We start from the raw sequence: 18,504 nt of genomic DNA on the forward strand, positions 1-18,504 counted from the left end.
TTAGGTCTAGTTTTTATGAATCCATAAAGATCAAAAATAAATATGTTATTTACTTTTTATTATTACACATAATTAATATTTATTTATTTTTATATCATGAGCTTTGTCTTTCCACCCAGATCATGGCCCCCATCACTTACTCCCTCCATGGCTGCAAGAGGGCTCATTTCCAGATGAGAATTGCCTCACACCACACCCCTCCTGTCTTCTCACTGCAGTTTAAAGGTGGTCTAAGAATTTTCCCCTGGCCTCTTTATCTTCTGCCCTGCTGTGCTCTGACAGCCCAGGTCTTGCGGCCATCTCTGAGCCGTGGCCAGTATGCTGCTGTCTGCAGGACTTGGGCCTGTTTTGACCTGAAGCACTTGCTCAGACCTTCACACTGTCTAGCCTGTCACTCCAATCCCCAGAGAGGTGCCTCTCATCCTGGCCTGCCTCATTCCTTCCCTGGCCTTATCTCATTTTATTACATTGTTTATCATGACCTGAAGTTGTACCCACATTTATTCCGGGAGTTCCTTGCTCCCTGTGGGAGGTAAACACCTTAAAGGTAGAAGCCTGCCGTACACTATTTAGTGTTAACCTACCACAACCGAGAACATCACCCAGAACAAATTAAGAGGTGTCTTCTTCTATTACTCCATCTTATTGCCTGACAAGTCTAAAGCTCATGATTTTGGCTCGGCAGGCTGTCCAGTGAACCCCCAGTACCTACCTGTTTCCATTCCCTAGTTCTATGGTTAGAGGCAAACATGGTCATGTCTAGTTGGTTTTCTTCCCTTTCTTTTTCTTCTTTTTTTAATGTGGGTGCTGAGGATTCAAACTCAGATCTCCAGGTTGCCCACACAAGTACCCTTACCCACTGAGTATCACCCCAGCATGATTTCCCTTCTTACAGACAATCTCCACCATCTGCCTTACTTTATTGTCCATCATAACTAGGATGGAAACAACCAGGCAATTGAATGAACTGAACACTGTAGACAATACAATAATTATGTTTACTTAAATTGGATTCATGTTTTACTCTTATGCATAAATTTCATACTACATGTAAATATATTTAATGCATATACGCAAAGAAATAAAATGTACATATGCAGATGTTTATGTCCTGTGCATAGAGAAATCATAAGGTAGTCATGAGGATCAAGCTGCCATGGCTGTTATATTGGAAGTTCACTTTGATATAAGCATTATATAAGAGGCACTCAGGTAATGGCTAGAATATTTCTTGAAATGCCAATATAAATTGAACTTATTGTCAAATCTAATAGTAGTAAGTAAGCAGACTGTATTATGACTTTCTTAATAGACTTATCTATCTTCTACATGTAGCAGGAGAGCATGACCACAAGCTTCTGGTAAGGTTAGGGAACTCTATCAGCTACTTTAACAGTGTTTCTGGTAACTTACCAACGCAGGGTCTTCCAACTCCTTGAGACCGATAACCCCTTGGGCATGCACACCGGTAGCTGCCTCTCGTGTTCTCACATATTTGGTTATATCTGCATTGGTGGGTCCCATCTTTGCACTCATCAATGTCTACAGATAGACACGGAGGCAATAAAAGCAACATTTCTCAAACCTGAAGTCATCACACATAAAATCCACATTCTGCTGGTCACCAAAGTTTGAGATTCTCACCATGTCATTGAGATTATATTAAATTAGGATTAAGGAGTTGGAGGCTGTAAACTTGGGTTCAAATCTCAGCACTGCCACTATTAACTGGCCCTCCCTACCTGCTTGTTTCCTACTGTGGAAAGAATTTTGCTCATATCTTTGTTTTTGGTTTTGCTTCTTCTCTGTTCTTCTCTACAATTCCTTTTGTTACCTCATCTGTCCTAAAGGTCAGTGCCCAGGTAGATTTGCAGCCAGAGTGCTACACTGTTTCTGATCCCCAGTTTCACTGTTGCAGCTGCCAATAGGACTGCTGTCCACTTCATCTTCTGACCTGCACTGCGAAGCCGATCTGACCCTTACTCCCTTATCTATAGCAACAGCACTCCTTCGAAGTCACGTGGCTGCTAAGATCAGGTTCATCTTTAAGTCACTTCTTGGAAGTCACCGTGGCTGCTAAGACCAGGTTTATCTTTGAGTTATTTTTGCAACCGGGTAGTTCTGTAACCATCAATGGAAGCCATAAATCTCTATATCTACATGTATCCATTGTCATTGGGTAGAGTTCTGTTGCTTTTTTTCTAGTATTTCAGTTCATCCTATTTCTAATTGTCTTTGACCAAATTATAGAGTCAATATTCCTAAAAAACAAACACAACTGCATGCTACAGCATGTGATACTTAGGTTAGGTGCTCTTCCACTCAAGAAAAATGGAGCTAAAAATTACTTCAAAGGTGGTAGCCCAATACTCTCCTCTAGAAGTTCTTAAGTATACAAAGCCTTAAGGGACCTTAAATTATCAGCAAGTGGTCAATATTCCATGTCTAGTTATTTCTTCTGAATATAGGACTTTCTTGCCTTCATCTTCCTGCCATCAACACAGTTAACAGTCCAGTCACACCTCAATTTAAAAGTGATCATTTCTACAATGTTTTTGATAGCCATGCTTCTTATATATGAGCACTTTCTTGGCACTGTTCAATTTTATTTTTATCTTTCACGGTGCTTCCTTTTACCTTGAATAGCAGAGTTTTCCCCTTACTTTTGATAGTAGAGTAAGCAAATGAACTCCTTGTTTTTATTTATTATTACACTTCCTTATTGTCTGTGTGGAGGGCACTCACATGCCACCACACATGTGGCAGTCAGAGGACAACTTCTGAGAGTCAGACCTCTCCTTCTACAATGTGAGTCCCAGGGATTAAACTCAGGTGGTTAGGCTCGGCTGCAGGAGCCTTGATCTGCTGATCCATTTTACTCACTCTCTTTGTCTTTTAATTATTTGTCTGCAGTTTCTACCTACCAACTCATGCAGTCTGCTGGCACAGAAAAGATTCACAAAGGAGAAACTTAGAAGAAATATAAGTTATCTTATGTTCTAAGTTGCAACCAATGACACCTGGTGACTTTTGTACACTGCTACAGAATAGACTTTAAAGAATAAAGTTGAGGTAAATATAATTAACCTACTCTCTTCTTCTTGATTTAATATTTAAAGCAGTTCTAGAATATCATATTTATACTTTTTTAGTGATGAAGTCTACCTCAAAGGAATAAGGTAGAGAGTGATAGACCAGGTTAGTCATCTGATGACCTCCTCTGGACTCTACACATGTACACACACACACACACACACACACACACACACACACACACACACGGATTTGTAATTACATATTATAGACTATGTATGATATAATAATATATAATAATTTATAATATGACAACATAATATAAATATTTTGAATAAATGTTTACAAATATACCTTTCTCCACCTTGCTGTGAACTTCTAGGCAGATATACTAAATTTAAAGTTAGAAATGACATGATTCACAAATACTAATTCATGAGGGTATTAAACTTTACAGAAACTGTAGGATGGATGGGAGCTCAGAACGGTCATAACTCCATTTGCGTTTCTATTTCCTTGTGTACCATTAGGTTAGGATTCTCGAGCTCAAGCTGAGAACTGATGGCGATTTTCTTGTTGTCTAACATCACCATCTTATGCTAGAATAGGTTCCTTCTTTAACTTGTGGGTAGTAAAGAGGTCCCTGTCAGGGAAAGAGCCTGGCACTCACCAATGCAGGTCCCATTCTCAGCCTTGGTCATTCCACTTGGACAGAGATCAATGCACTTGTAGCCACCGCGGGTGTTCTTACAGTGCTGGTCTGGTCTGCACACGCTCTGTCTACATTCGTTCACATCTTGATAAAAGAATAAAGGTAACAGAGACAAAGTAAAGGACTGATTCCACTTCTCCGGAGAAAAGATTTTTTTTTTTTTAGAATTTTGAGGTGATTCTACAAAAATCAATATATATGTGTATTGCACAATTGCTGCATATACTAAAAGTGCTTAAGTCTAACAAGGTGAGCTAACTCGCTTTACTTTAAATCACAATGACGTTTCATAGAGCTGTTAGCCATGCTTACAACTGTCCCTGCAAGAACAAAGTGATATATAACATATATCATATATACATACACACAGATACATATGTGTATATATAAACTTGATATGTATACATACATAGATATATGTATGGCTCAGTGGGCAAGAGTACTTGCTGCCCAAGCATATGGAGTGGGATTTGAATTTCCAGAACCCACATAAAATCCTGGGTATGGCTGAATGTGTTCCTACAGCATCATCATCACAAGGAGGTGGAGGCAGGAGGATTGCTGTGGCTTGTTGGCAGCCTGGTTTAGCTGAAAAATAGTGAGCTTCAGGTTCAATGAGAGTCTATCCCAAGGAATAAGGCAGAGAGTGGTAGACCAGGCTAGTCATCTGTGACTCCTCTGGACTCCGCACATGTGCATGCGTGTGTGCATGTGCACACACACCACACACACACACACACACACACACACACACACACACACACACACGGAGTTACAGTGACATCATCACTGTAAATTCAAAGCAAGTGTCTTACCGATGCACTTTCTGCCTTTGAGTTGATAGCCAGCTTCACAGCCACAGTGGAAACTTCCTATGACATTGAAACACCGCTGGTGGCAGGGGCTGGATTCCTGACATTCATTAATATCTGTTTAATTGACAGCAAAGGCAAATGCCAATAAGAATCAGAAATTAATAACATATCTCTTCTGTGCACACATGTCTCTACCTTCTTTGATTATTCTTTGTTTTCTATTCATGTTATTTTGTATAAGTTATACATGTATTTTTTTAAAAGCTTGTTTTTCTCATTCCTGAATAACGGTTTATGGCATAGAGGAATCACCATCCCTCTTCTCTTCCTACCACTTACTTTGGGATCTACTCATTTTGCCTCTGTGAAAAATCCTGACACTAGCTTCATTAGTAATTGCTAAAACTTCGAGGCAACCATGGTTTAACCATGTTGTTTAGTAAGTGGAAAAAACAAAGTGTGATACATTTAAACCATGGTATATTACTTTACCCAAAAAGAAATGCATTATGAAGTTGTGCAAAGGTCTGTGGAGGTCTTTAATAACTAAGCAAAAGAATAAAGCCTGTCTCAGAGGCTACGCACTGAAGAATTCCAGCAAGATAGCATTCTAGACAAGGGGAAGCCGTGGAGACAGTAAATAAATCAGGGATGGAGGGGCAGAGATGAACGCATGGAGGTCAGAGGGTTTGGGGGATCGTGAAACTCATTTGCCAGTACAAACTTGAGCAGACTCCTGGAATGGCCAACGCTGAGAGTAAGCGCCTACGTAAAGCACGGACTTTGAGTGGTGGTGTCTAAGACCATCAGTGTAAATCATCAAATGTAACCAGCGCAGCACTGCTCAGCAGGATGCTTACAGTGGAGCCGGGTGCAGGGTAGTGATGAGGGATTCGGGAAGCATGTGAAACTCTTTCTGCTAGCCAAAAATGATTCACTTTAAGTCTTACTTATGTTTATGAGTGTATGCCTGCACGTGAGTACACAGGGAGGCCAAAAATCATCAGGTCCCCCTGTAGCTAGAGCTTCGGGAGGTTACGAGCTGCCCTACATTATTGCTGGGATCCAAGCTCAGATCCTCTGAGAGAGCAGTAGGGGATTTTTTTAAAATACTTTTTAAAATATTTATTTGTTTATTTTATGTATGTGAGTAGACTGCAGTTGTCTTCAGACACACCAGAGGAGGGCATCAGATCCCATTACAGATGATTGCGAGCCACTATGTGGTTGCTGGGAACTGAACTGTGGAAGAGCAGTCAGTGTTCTTAACCACTGAGCCATCTGAATTACTCAGTAGGGGCTCTTTTTTTTCTATTTTTTTAAATTTATTTAATACTTAATAATAATTCTTTGGTTTCCGGGCAAACATCCCCCTCCCCCTCCCCTTCCTTATGGGTGTTCCCCTCCCAACCCTCCCCCCATTGCTGCCCTCCCCCCAACAGTCTAGTTCACTGGGGTTCAGTCTTAGCAGGACCCAGGGCTTCCCCTTCCACTGGTGCTCTTACTAGGATATTCATTGCTACCTATGAGGTCAGAGTCCAGGGTCAGTCCATGCATAGTCTTTAGGTAGTGGCTTAGTCCCTGGAAGCTCAGGTTGCTTGACATTGTTGTACATATGGGGTCTCGAGCCCCTTCAAGCTATTCCAGTTCTTTCTCTGATTCCTTCAACGGGGGTCCTATTCTCAATTCAGTGGTTTGCTGCTGGCATTCGCCTCTGTATTTGCTGTATTCTGGCTGTGTCTCTCAGGAGAGATCTACATCCGGCTCCTGTCGGTCTGCACTTCTTTGCTTCATCCATCTTGTCTAATTGGGTGGCTGTATATGTATGGGCCACATGTGGGGCAGGCTCTGAATGGGAGTTCCTTCAGTCTCTGTTTTAATCTTTGCCTCTCTCTTCCCTGCCAAGGGTACTCTTGTTCCCCTTTTAGAGAAGGAGTGAAGCATTCACATTTTGATCATCCGTCTTGAGTTTCATTTGTTCTAGGCATCTAGGGTAATTCAAGCATTTGGGCTAATAGCCACTTATCAGTGATTGCATACCATGTATGTCTTTCTGTGTTTGGGTTAGCTCACTCAGGATGATATTTTCCAGTTCCAACCATTTGCCTACGAATTTCATAAAGCCGTTGTTTTTGATAGCTGAGTAATATTCCATTGTGTAGATGTACCACATTTTCTGTATCCATTCCTCTGTTGAAGGGCATCTGGGTTCTTTCCAGCTTCTGGCTATTATAAATAAGGCTGCGATGAACATAGTGGAGCACGTGTCTTTTTTATATGTTGGGGCATATTTTGGGTATATGCCCAAGAGAGGTATAGCTGGATCCTCAGGCAGTTCAATGTCCAATTTTCTGAGGAACCTCCAGACTGATTTCCAGAATGGTTGTACCAGTCTGCAATCCCACCAACAATGGAGGAGTATTCCTCTTTCTCCGCATCCTCGCCAGCATCTGCTGTCACCTGAGTTTTTGATCTTAGCCATTCTCACTGGTGTGAGGTGAAATCTCAGGGTTGTTTTGATTTGCATTTCCCTTATGACTAAAGATGTTGAACATTTCTTTAGGTGTTTCTCAGCCATTCGGCATTCCTCAGCTGTCAATTCTTTGTTTAGCTCTGAACCCCATTTTTAATAGGGTTATTTGTCTCCCTGCGGTCTAACTTCTTGAGTTCTTTGTATATTTTGGATATAAGGCCTCTATCTGTTGTAGGATTGGTAAAGATCTTTTCCCAATCTGTTGGTTGCCGTTTTGTCCTAACCACAGTGTCCTTTGCCTTACAGAAGCTTTGCAGTTTTATGAGATCCCATTTGTCGATTCTTGATCTTAGAGCATAAGCCATTGGTGTTTTGTTCAGGAAATTTTTTCCAGTGCCCATGTGTTCGAGATGCTGCCCTAGTTTTTCTTCTATTAGTTTGAGTGTATCAGGTTTGATGTGGAGGTCCTTGATCCACTTGAACTTAAGCTTTGTAAAGGGTGATAAGCATGGATCGATCTGCATTCTTCTACATATTGACCTCCAATTGATCCAGCACCATTTGCTGAAAATGCTATCTTTTTTCCATTGGATGGTTTTGGCTCCTTTGTCAAAAATCAAGTGACCATAGGTGTGTGGGTTCATTTCTGTGTCTTCAATTCTATTCCATTGGTCTATCTGTCTGTCTCTGTACCAATACCATGCAGTTTTTATCACTATTGCTCTGTAATACTGCTTGAGTTCAGGGATAGTGATTCCCCCTGAAGTCCTTTTATTGTTGAGGATAGTTTTAGCTATCCTGGGTTTTTTGTTATTCCAGATGAATTTTCAAATTGTTCTGTCTAACTCTTTGAAGAATTGGATTGGTATTTTGATGGGGATTGCATTGAATCTGTAGATCGCTTTTGGTAAAATGGCCATTTTTACTATATTAATCCTGCCAATCCATGAGCATGGGAGATCTTTCCATCTTCTGAGGTCTTCTTCAATTTCTTTCTTCAGTGTCTTGAAGTTCTTATTGTACAGATCTTTTACTTGCTTGGTTAAAGTCACACCGAGGTACTTTATATTATTTGGGTCTATTATGAAGGGTGTCGTTTCCCTAATTTCTTTCTCGGCTTGTTTCTCTTTTGTGTAGAGGAAGGCTACTGATTTATTTGAGTTAATTTTATACCCAGCCACTTTGCTGAAGTTGTTTATCAGCTTTAGTAGTTCTCTGGTGGAACTTTTGGGATCACTTAAATATACTATCATATCATCTGCAAATAGTGATATTTTGACTTCTTCTTTTCCGATCTGTATCCCCTTGACCTCCTTTTGTTGTCTGATTGCTCTGTCTAGAACTTCAAGAACTATAATGAATAAGTAGGGAGAGAGTGGGCAGCCTTGTCTAGTCCCTGATTTTAGTGGGATTGCTTCAAGTTTCTCTCCATTTAGTTTAATGTTAGCAACTGGTTTGCTGTATATGGCTTTTACTATGTTTAGGTATGGGCCTTGAATTCCTATTCTTTCCAGGACTTTTATCATGAAGGGGTGTTGAATTTTGTCAAATGCTTTCTCAGCATCTAATGAAATGATCATGTGGTTTTGTTCTTTCAGTTTGTTTATATAATGGATCACGTTGATGGTTTTCCATATATTAAACCATCCCTGCATGCCTGGGATGAAGCCTACTTGATCATGGTGGATGATTGTTTTGATGTGCTCTTGGATTCGGTTTGCCAGAATTTTATTGAGTATTTTTGCGTCGATATTCATAAGGGAAATTGGTCTGAAGTTCTCTTTCTTTGTTGGGTCTTTGTGTGGTTTAGGTATAAGAGTAATTGTGGCTTCATAGAAGGAATTCGGGAGTTATCCATCTGTTTCAATTTTGTGGAATAGTTTGGATAATATTGGTATGAGGTCTTCTATGAAGGTTTGATAGAATTCTGCACTAAACCCGTCTGGACCTGGGCTCTTTTTGGTTGGGAGACCTTTAATGACTGCTTCTATTTCCTTAGGAGTTATGGGGTTGTTTAACTGGTTTATCTGTTCCTGATTTAACTTCGGTACCTGATATTTGTCTAGGAAATTGTCCATTTCCTGTAGATTTTCAAGTTTTGTTGAATATAGGCTTTTATAGTAAGATCTGATGATTTTTTGAATTTCCTCTGAATCTGTAGTTATGTCTCCCTTTTCATTTCTGATTTTGTTAATTTGGACACACTCTCTGGGTCCTCTCGTTAGTCTGGCTAAGGGTTTATCTATCTTGTTGATTTTCTCAAAGAACCAACTTTTGGTTCTGTTGATTCTTTCTATGGTCCTTTTTGTTTCTACTTGGTTGATTTCAGCTCTGAGTTTGATTATTTCCTGTCAGTAGGGGCTCTTAATGGCTCTTAGTCTTTAACTAAGTTTCCCTTTAAACTTCACAATGATTTAAAAACAAAATGCCTATTAAAATAACATAACGAGGGGTTGGGGATTTAGCTCGGTGGTAGAGCGCTTGCCTAGCAAGCACAAGGCCCTGGGGTTTGGTCCCCAGCTCTGAAAAAAGAAAAGAAAAAAAAATAACATAACGGACATTGCGTAGTCTGCACTGAATCTTTTGCAACGGGGTGTTGAGGAATGGATACTATTAAATTGTGTTGTATAATCTGTTCTCCCCAATGGTGATAAGCAAGTTACTCAACAGTACTGTGCTAAAAATATCATAAACAGTCATGAAATATCATATCTCCATATGAACCTGTCAAGAATCTCCACTTACAAAACACGGAAACATGGGAAGTCTTGTGGAAGAGTTGAGGCAAGGTCTGAGGAACTCAGAGGGGACAGGGATTCTACAGGAAGACCCACGGAGTCAACTAACCAGGTCCTTTGGGGGCCCCCAGAGACTGAACCACCAACCCAAGAGTATTCACGGGCTGGACCCTGCCCCCCAACCTATGTAGCAGATGGCTGCTTGGCCTTCGTGCCGTTCCCCCAACAACTGGAGCAGGGCCTTACTCTGACTCTGTTGTCTTCCTACGGATTCTGTTCCCCCAACTTGACTGTATTGTCTAGCCTCAGTGGGAGAGGATGAACCCCGTTCTGCGGTGACTAGAGGTAACAGTGAATTGGTACCCAGGGGGGAACCTCCTGTCTCAAAGATGAATGGGGGGGACATGAGGGGAGGCATGTGAGGGGGACTGGGAAGAGGGGCCTGTGATTGAGATGTATGTGAATGAATAAAAAAGTTAATGGAAAAGACGTGCAAACTGTGACTATGCATATTTAAGTTCTTCTGAGAGTGGAGTCCCCCTATCTTAATAGGTCCTGTTTTTTCCCCTTTTATGGGGCATCTGTTCCTTTAAAAGATTCAGAAGGTCTAACTGTTGGGGTTAGAAGGGCTTGTAATAAGCATGAGAACTGGAGTTTAGATCTTCAGTACCCACATAAAAGCTGGGTGAATGTGGTGTGGGTTGGTATGGCATTCACGTGAAATTCTAGTGCTGGGAAGGTAGAGACAGAGGGTCCCCAGGGCTGGCCAGCTAGTTATACCAACTAATTTAATGAGCTCAAGTTCACTGAGGGACTTTGCCTCAGTAAAACAAAAAGTGTCAAGAAATTGTGAAACACACCCAAGGTAAACCACTGGACTCCACATGCATCTGTGTACACATGTGCACAGGCACCAGTATAACCACACACATGTGAGCACATGTACACATAGATGTTTATGGCACATACAGATACATTCACAGACACACAGACACACAGACACACAGACACAGACACAGACACACACACACACACACACACACACACACACACACACACACAAACTACCTTGACAGCTCAGCCCATCAGAGGTTCTCCGGAAGCCTGTTCCGCAGTGGACCACACAGCGATAGGATCCAATGGTATTGTCACAGTCTTGACCAGCATGACAGGTATGTCCACCCAAAGCACACTCATCAATGTCTACAACAGAGGGAGCCATGGAATCGAGGTGAGTTGTAAACATAACTAACTCAAGAACTTGCTGTGAAGCGAAGGGTAGAAACTATATGGTATCTGAAAATATCAAAGAATAAAAAGACTGAATTTTTTGGTTGAGTCATTTAAAATGAGTTAGAGTGGAAAAGAATTCACAGCAGCATGATGTGATGAATTTATGACCCAATCACTGGATTAGAGAACATATCTATCAGGTAACTTAACGAGTCAGTTCTCTCAGATCTTCAATGAACTATCCCAGCATCCCGAGTTTCTGAATGACTTTCAAAGGCAATGGCTGGCCAGGGTTCTCTTTCTTACTTTCTCAACCCAATGAGGACATCCCTGTTTGTTGCAAAGCTGTAAGCAGAGGATACTGGAGGAAGACTGGCCCACCATGTCTTTCCTAGGCAAGGTTGTCTTCATCATTGGATATAGTTTTGATATTACCTTGACAGGTTCTCCCATCGGCAGCTATGGTGAGGCCTTTGGGACAGGAGCAATAATAGGCTCCTATGGCATTGTGGCAGGTATGAGAGCAGGGGTTCCCAGCTGTGCATTCATCCTCATCTGAGAGAAGAAACAGAGGCCAGTCAGTATGTGTTGTGGTTTGCCTGGAATCATCTGTATTTCGATGCTAATTCCACTGCCCCAAGGTCAGCTGCCTAGTCATGTACTCAGGATTCAGGTGACCTCACCAGAACCTTCTCCCCATTTAGTTTGTAAAATATAGGTGAGGGCAGGTACAGGATAGAAGGAGGCCTGTCATTGCATGAGAAGGAAGGATGAGTAGGAGAAAAGTTTGAAGGAAGAGGAGAAGACTGGAATGGAAAGGAGGAAGAGACAGGAGGGACAGAGAGACAAGCTGTGGCAGGACAATATGAAGCTGACATTAAGATTCCACACTGTACCTTTATAGGTTGTTATGAAAGTTCTTAAGGGATGGATGTGTATTGGGCTTTGTATGTTTAGGTGGGCAATTATATCTTATCAATTGGATCAGAGGTTTGTGTATTCTTTCATGTAGTGATTTAAGTGTAAGAAAGTGTGCGGGGCTAGAGACACTGGGCCGCTACAGAGTTGGGATGTGTGAGTCTGGCATGGAAACCTGCCTTGGGAACTAGATAGGTAGAGAGATTGTTGTCAGGCTCAGAGAGAGGCCTTCGGCAGTGTGATATGGGATGGAGCAAAGCGAGTGAGAGGCTTTGCTGACTGAGACTTAAGCTATCTAGCAGATATCTTGGGCACCATGGTGATGGACCTAGTGGGGGATAAAAGACAGCCCTTTTACTTTTTATATTTTTACAACAACAAGTATGCACAACTCCTGCTTCCTAGGAGCTGTTAAAGAGCATGGAAATAGTCATTTCTAGATACTGAGGAATTGGATCGAATATAACAGAGAATACTCTAAGTGGCACAGAATGGAACTGCTGTGAAGAAATTAACTTGGGGTCTCAGACTTATTGTTGCTACTGAACATGTTTAGTCTTTATTCAAAACAGCAACGATACTAAATTACATGTACATTTACTGCACTCTAAATGCAGTTGCAACTCACTTTGCAAAGACAGAATTTTTAAGAGACTATCTTCCTTTTGCATGACAAATCTGGAGAACAGAGGTAAAGGGAATGCTCTCAGTTGCCAATGCCATTACTGCCAGAGCTGAGACTTGCATGCAGTCTAAACACCACCTCTCACCAGCCACCACGTTATACAGGTCAGTGGGAGAGCCAAAAGGTCACCTTGGCATTATGAATGTCAACATGAAATCCTCAGCCATTGACTAAGCTGTGGTTTACCACAAGGGAGTCTTTTGCAAGATTGCCTGCTGGGACAAAGCTGGATTCACGGTTACTTATGGATCAACAATCCTGTTCTGTCCTAGGATGGAGCAATTCTGTGGTTAGGCAAGTTTGTGTTGGATAGTTCACTGATAGTTCCCACCCTTTGAGCCACTAGATGAATTGTCTCTGTTCACTCTATTCTGTACTTGGTCGCAGAGACTGTGTCCAAATTGAAGGCACATGGGCTTTGTCATCCCACTTAACCTCAAATGCAGTCTGCCACTCGTAGGCAATCTTCAGCATTTTCTGTAACGTCTCTACATCTCTGTTCCTAAACTATCAAGTAGGCAGGTGTGATTATTAAATGCCTAGGCAAAGGCAGCAGATGTCTATTAAAAGATAATTATTACTTGAACCAGGGTGATGGTTCAGCAGGTAAAGGTGCTTGCTTGCCGGATGACCAAAGTTTGATCCCTGGGACGAAATGGTGGAGGGAGACAACTGCAAGTTTTCCTTTGGCTTTGACATGAGCCATGTGCCATGGCATGCCCTCTTGCCCAGTAAATAAATAAATATAAAGGAGAGAGAACCACTGCTGACACCATTTATGAAAATATTTTATCCATTCTTATTCTTACCAGCACAGAAGGGTCCAGCTGAGTCTAAGATAAAACCAGAGGGGCACTGGTTACTGCGATCTCCTACCGAAGAGAGAAAAATTAACCATTAGACCAGTCAGAACACGGGCACTTGTCATTCCAGCATGGCCTTCCCTGGGAAGATATATCAAAGAAGGAACAATGAAAAATACAGTATTGGAAACAAGCAAGAAAGGAGACCTTCATGTTTTTCAACCAAGAGGTAAACAACCTAGTCCAGATATTGTTGGCAAGCTGACTGGAAACATCTTCTGTTTGAAGCAATAAAAAGAAAACCAAATGAGCTACTTTGTAATAGTTAGAGAGAACCCAAGGTAACTGTGTGTTGGGTACAGCTATAGGTGCATACCATTGTTCCAACCACTGGCTCACTTTCACTGAAGGAGGAAGGACGTAATGTGCAAGTACCCTAAGGCCTTTGCTTCAGTGGAAAATCAACATTCTAGGCAGAAGTCCCCATTTATTTCCCCTGTGTCTTCTCCATTTGCCATGTTGAGAATCGTGGCCAAAATTCTATGTGTGACTGTTTCACTGTTCTGAGCAATTGAACCCAGGGCAGCAGGCAGGTTGAGCGAGAGCAAATGAAGTAGATGGCAGAAAAATGATCATTGAAAGACTCTTTCCCAGGAGCATTCCAGCCACTGGGAAAGGAGTGGGAACAAGGTGGGTGGAGCAAAAGCATTCTCCGCATGTAGTATGTGATGGTTTAAAGGTCACCTTCTGCTTCATTTATTCAAACACATGCCATCCCTACTGCTGTCACCATACCTAGTTTTCAGATGAAGACTCCGAGAGTAACATCTTATAAGGTGCTCAAGAACAAAAGCTCCTGTGGGCAGGCCTAAGAGGACAGCCTTATGGACTTTCATCTGCTGAACTGGTTATTACAACTTATGTTCAGTTATTCATACATTCTTACGCTCTTTAAACTTAAACAGTATGTGTGTAGGGTACCATGTTGGGAATAAACTTGCAAAAAAATCATGTCAAAGAAACATAATTAATTATCAATAGAAGCTTTGCATTTTTGGATTTAATCAGGAGAGATATTTCTCATTAGATAGCCTTTGGGGAATTTTGCAGGGGGAGGTTTCTTGTATGCCACCATGTACAGAGGACTGACTATTATGGTTCAGTACATGGAGCTGGGTGTGGTGACTCATGCCACACTGCCAGCCCCTGAGAGGGTGAGGAAGCAGAACAGTCTATCTGAGATCAACCCAGGCCATTAAAGGGAATTTCTAATGGAAGAAAAAATTTTTTAAACAAGCCCAGTGAATGGGGGAAGGCCTGGAGACAGATTTCAACAATTCTGTGGTGCGTAGGAAAGACCTGACCATTTGCTCCTTCCTCTGAGAGATTTTGATGCACAAAGGAGGTTGCAATTATAAAAGCTTTGAATGTATGTCCCACATAGCAAATGCTTTCATGTGATTTAAATATGTTACCCGATTTTTAGAATACAAAAATCATGCAAATTTGTATCTTATTATCCTCTATTTTATTCAGAATGTAACAAAGAACTACTTTAAGTTACCCATCCACTTAAAGCAGGACTTTACAGGTAAGTTTAGGCCTGGGTTTAGTCTTCTTTTTCCAACAATTCTCACATTAAGACAAGATATTTATTTCGTTACAAATTATTTTCACGTATTTATTCCTTTCTTTTCATGTGTATGTGTGGTGGATATATGTGTTTCCACAGACAAGTATGTGGGCATACTCATCTGTGCTTATGTGTGTGGATTCCAGATGTTGGTGCTATGATGTTTTTTGTCAACCTCTGCTAGCTTCTTCCTTCCTTTCTTTCTTTCTTTCTCTCTTTCTTTCTTTCTTTCTTTCTTTCTTTCTTTCTTTTTTTCTTTCTTTCTGAGATAAGGTCTCTCTCTTACTGAACCAAAAGCTTGCCATTTTTACTGCATTAGTTCACTGGGGAGCCTCCAGGATTCTCTTGCATCTTCTCTACCAGGGGCACACACATGTGCCTCTGTGTTTAGCATTTAACTGGGTTCTGGAGACCCAAACTCATAAATGTACTCCTTATCCCTTGAGTGAGCTTGCAGTGGTGCCTAGTACATGACAGGCACCCAACCACTGTCTGTAAAAAAATGAATTAACTATTTCTTGAAAATTATTTCAATGATTCTTTAAGAGATTATTAAACACGTGTCATAATTTACTATTTCATTTATTATTTCTAGTTTCTAAGATATCTATTTATTATTTTTCTATTATAAAGAACACTAGGTGAAACCTCTAAAATAGTCATGTCAGGCTATTTCTGTGATTTTGTTAGAAAAGAGTTTGAACATTAAAAAAAAAAATTGACCAACCAAGAATGCAAGCTTGCCCCCTGGTGGTTACTGGGAAACTGCAGGCACGTAACTTGAAATTCATAGGGCCCATCTTCAAATGTAACTCACATATCCTAGAAACATACATGCAAGGACCACAACAAAATTTAGATGTGTTTCCTTATATTCTGGGATGTAGATGGCTTGGTAACAATCTCAGAGACAGTACAAAGATGTTCACTTGGCTTTAGGCTTAGCATTTAAACGTCAGCAAGCCTAACATGGAGAAATATGCAGACAAGTCCATATCAGCAATGGTTTTAGTTCCTTACAGCATGTCCAACCTTCTGACGCTGCAACACGATTTACTTCTCTACAAAGCCTGTGATCAAGAGCTCTGCAGCCAACCCACCTGAGTACTGGCGCTACAAAGTAACACTTGAGGAAAGTTGTAAACACATTGTGGGCACTGCTGAGTGAAATCTGTGAGGAATGAGCTACTTTGTAGTCTGTTACTACTACGGTCATGCAGTGGAGAAGAGCTAAGCTTAACTCAAATGAAAAATAAAAGGTAGTTAACATCCTACCTGGGTAAAAAGATATATGTATATAACTAAATTGAGTTACCAAAAAAGTCAATAAATGTTCAAATGCCAAAGAATTGACTACAGCAGTGGTCGGGAAGGAAATCTGGGGACCAGACGCTTCATGCAAGTGCATGTCACAAGGCACCACCTGGATGGAGATGTGGGGCTATCTTTAGACAATGGTGAGCAGTTCAGAAGGCACATATTACATAATGATTTCCACGAATAAGGAATGATAGCATTATAACTATTGCTCCACAGTGTCTGATAGCCACCTTCACCCAGGATGACTAGATTTTCTCATTTTTCCTGGAAAAAAATTCATTGCAAGACTGACCCTTTTCTCATAGGAGTCTTGGTTTGGATGATAAACTTTACGGCTACATTACTAAGTCCTAAGTGGCTACTAAGACGTATCAATGTGAATTCCTTTGTTTCCCCATTTTCTCTGTGTTATAGCTCTGCCTGATCCATGCTGGTTGAGCCTTCCCAATGGAAAACATCAATATATTCCATAAAGAGAACAAAGCACTTAAAAGGAAGCTGCTTTGAAAAATCTAGAAATTTCTGATTAGTTTAAGCTGGGATGTGTTTTACATCAGTAATTTTGAATTTTGAAATATCTCAAGAATTTTGAAAATTCGTCAATAAACACAGTATTTAAAAATGAACTTTATTACCTGAAGAAAAAAATCGTCCAGGTGGATAATATTTAATCCTCTCACAAGTCATTATTACTGTTATGCAGATGGTTTGTGGAAGCATAGGTCAAGAGGACAGAACTTTGCCTGATTGCTTAGGTGGCCTGAAGAGGCACCTTAGTAAACTAAATGCAACTGAACAAGTTTTACCAAAACAAAGAATACAGCACATATAAAAACCCAACTCTCGCACGTTTGTTCTGGGCCTCCATACTCAGACTCCTAATTTGAATGGCTTTGGCACCTGTCTTTATCTTGTTGAGAAGAATGACGATGACGGCACAGCTGTTTGGAGCTTTCCTTAATAACGTTACCTTTGGAGATTGAAGCGTGGATTTTGAAACCCAGTGTCTCCTCTAGTTGGTTGTAGTCAGATTCTACAGAAGATGCATGAAGTGTTTCTACTAAGAAAGGCATTTTCCCCCAGGCCTGATCATAGAAAATGGTGTGGTTCCATGTATAGGGGACACTGATGCCATCGATGGTGAACAGCCGGGTTGAGTAGGCGTAGAGCTGCCCAGGTCCTGTTTGAATGTAGTCCTCTGTGTAATCCTAAGGAAAAGGATTTGAGGGTCAACAGTGCGCCTGGCGTTTTTCACAGTGTACTTGAGTTATGATGTGGGGCGGGGAGCGGGGGCTAAGAGATTAACAATGGAGTTCTTGATAAGACTGTAACTACACAGTAGTGTTCTGGACACAACTCTTAGGCTGATCCTCATCATTAGAATCAGGTGTATAATTTATTGTCATAATTTGTAATTTAATGAGATACTGAGGTTGTGGGCCATGAGTTGAGCAAGCTGTAGGAGGGCTATTTTCATCACTCGAAGCTCTCAAAGTATTGCTTTCATTTCATTCAAGTTAAAAAAAATAATTTTGAAGTGAAAATATAATTACATCCATTTCCTTTCTCCCACTCTTAATGGATGGTGCACAAAAGCATACTGTAGGAATCACTATTCTGTTTTTTTTTTCAGAGGAAAATTTAACAAGTGGCTTAAATCAGCACAGCAGCAGTTTTGGCTCTAGTACACCAGGTAATAAAACTACTCAGAGAGCTTTAAAAACTCAGCCCTGGAGATTCTTAAGTAAAGACCAGATGGTTATTTATGACCTTGTGGGAGTAGTAATTTATCTCTGGAGCAAACAGTAAGAACCTCAGATTTTTCGGCTCTGTCTACAGGGATTTTGCTCGTCCTCCTCACTGTCACATGACTAACCATGAAGCTCTTGTAATACGTTACCTTCACACTAACTTCAGCAGGTGAGTGGAGCTGCAGGACATGGCCACTCACAATGACGTCAAGCAGCAATGCGCCGTCGGAATCTAAGCCCCGAGCCACATGTGTCATCCTCAAGACCTCTCCTGGGAACGACATGGCATTCATTTCCTCAGCGATGATAATAAGCCATTATTACTGTTATGCATATGATTTATGGAAGGTTAGATCAAGAAGACTGATCTAATATAATGCTATTTCAAAT

At 41.0% G+C, this 18,504-nt stretch overlaps 1 protein-coding gene across 6 annotated transcripts in view; it reads right to left on the reverse strand.

Moving 5' to 3' along the window:
* Hmcn1 (hemicentin 1) overlaps window positions 1-18,504 on the reverse strand; it is a 469,150-nt gene that overhangs the window by 15,217 nt on the left and 435,429 nt on the right. For all 6 annotated transcript variants that reach the window (XM_039090457.2, XM_039090458.2, NM_001271292.1 and 3 more), the window contains 8 exon segments: window positions 18,264-18,385; window positions 17,334-17,571; window positions 13,417-13,479; window positions 11,440-11,559; window positions 10,840-10,974; window positions 4,561-4,674; window positions 3,704-3,829; window positions 1,414-1,542 (listed from right to left, as the gene is read on the reverse strand). In XM_039090457.2, coding sequence (XP_038946385.2) covers window positions 1,414-1,542; window positions 3,704-3,829; window positions 4,561-4,674; window positions 10,840-10,974; window positions 11,440-11,559; window positions 13,417-13,479; window positions 17,334-17,571; window positions 18,264-18,385 — 1,047 coding nt within the window.

Source organism: Rattus norvegicus, chromosome 13 (assembly GCF_036323735.1).
Source record: "Rattus norvegicus strain BN/NHsdMcwi chromosome 13, GRCr8, whole genome shotgun sequence".
In the NCBI taxonomy this organism is placed as follows: Eukaryota; Metazoa; Chordata; class Mammalia; order Rodentia; family Muridae; genus Rattus; species Rattus norvegicus.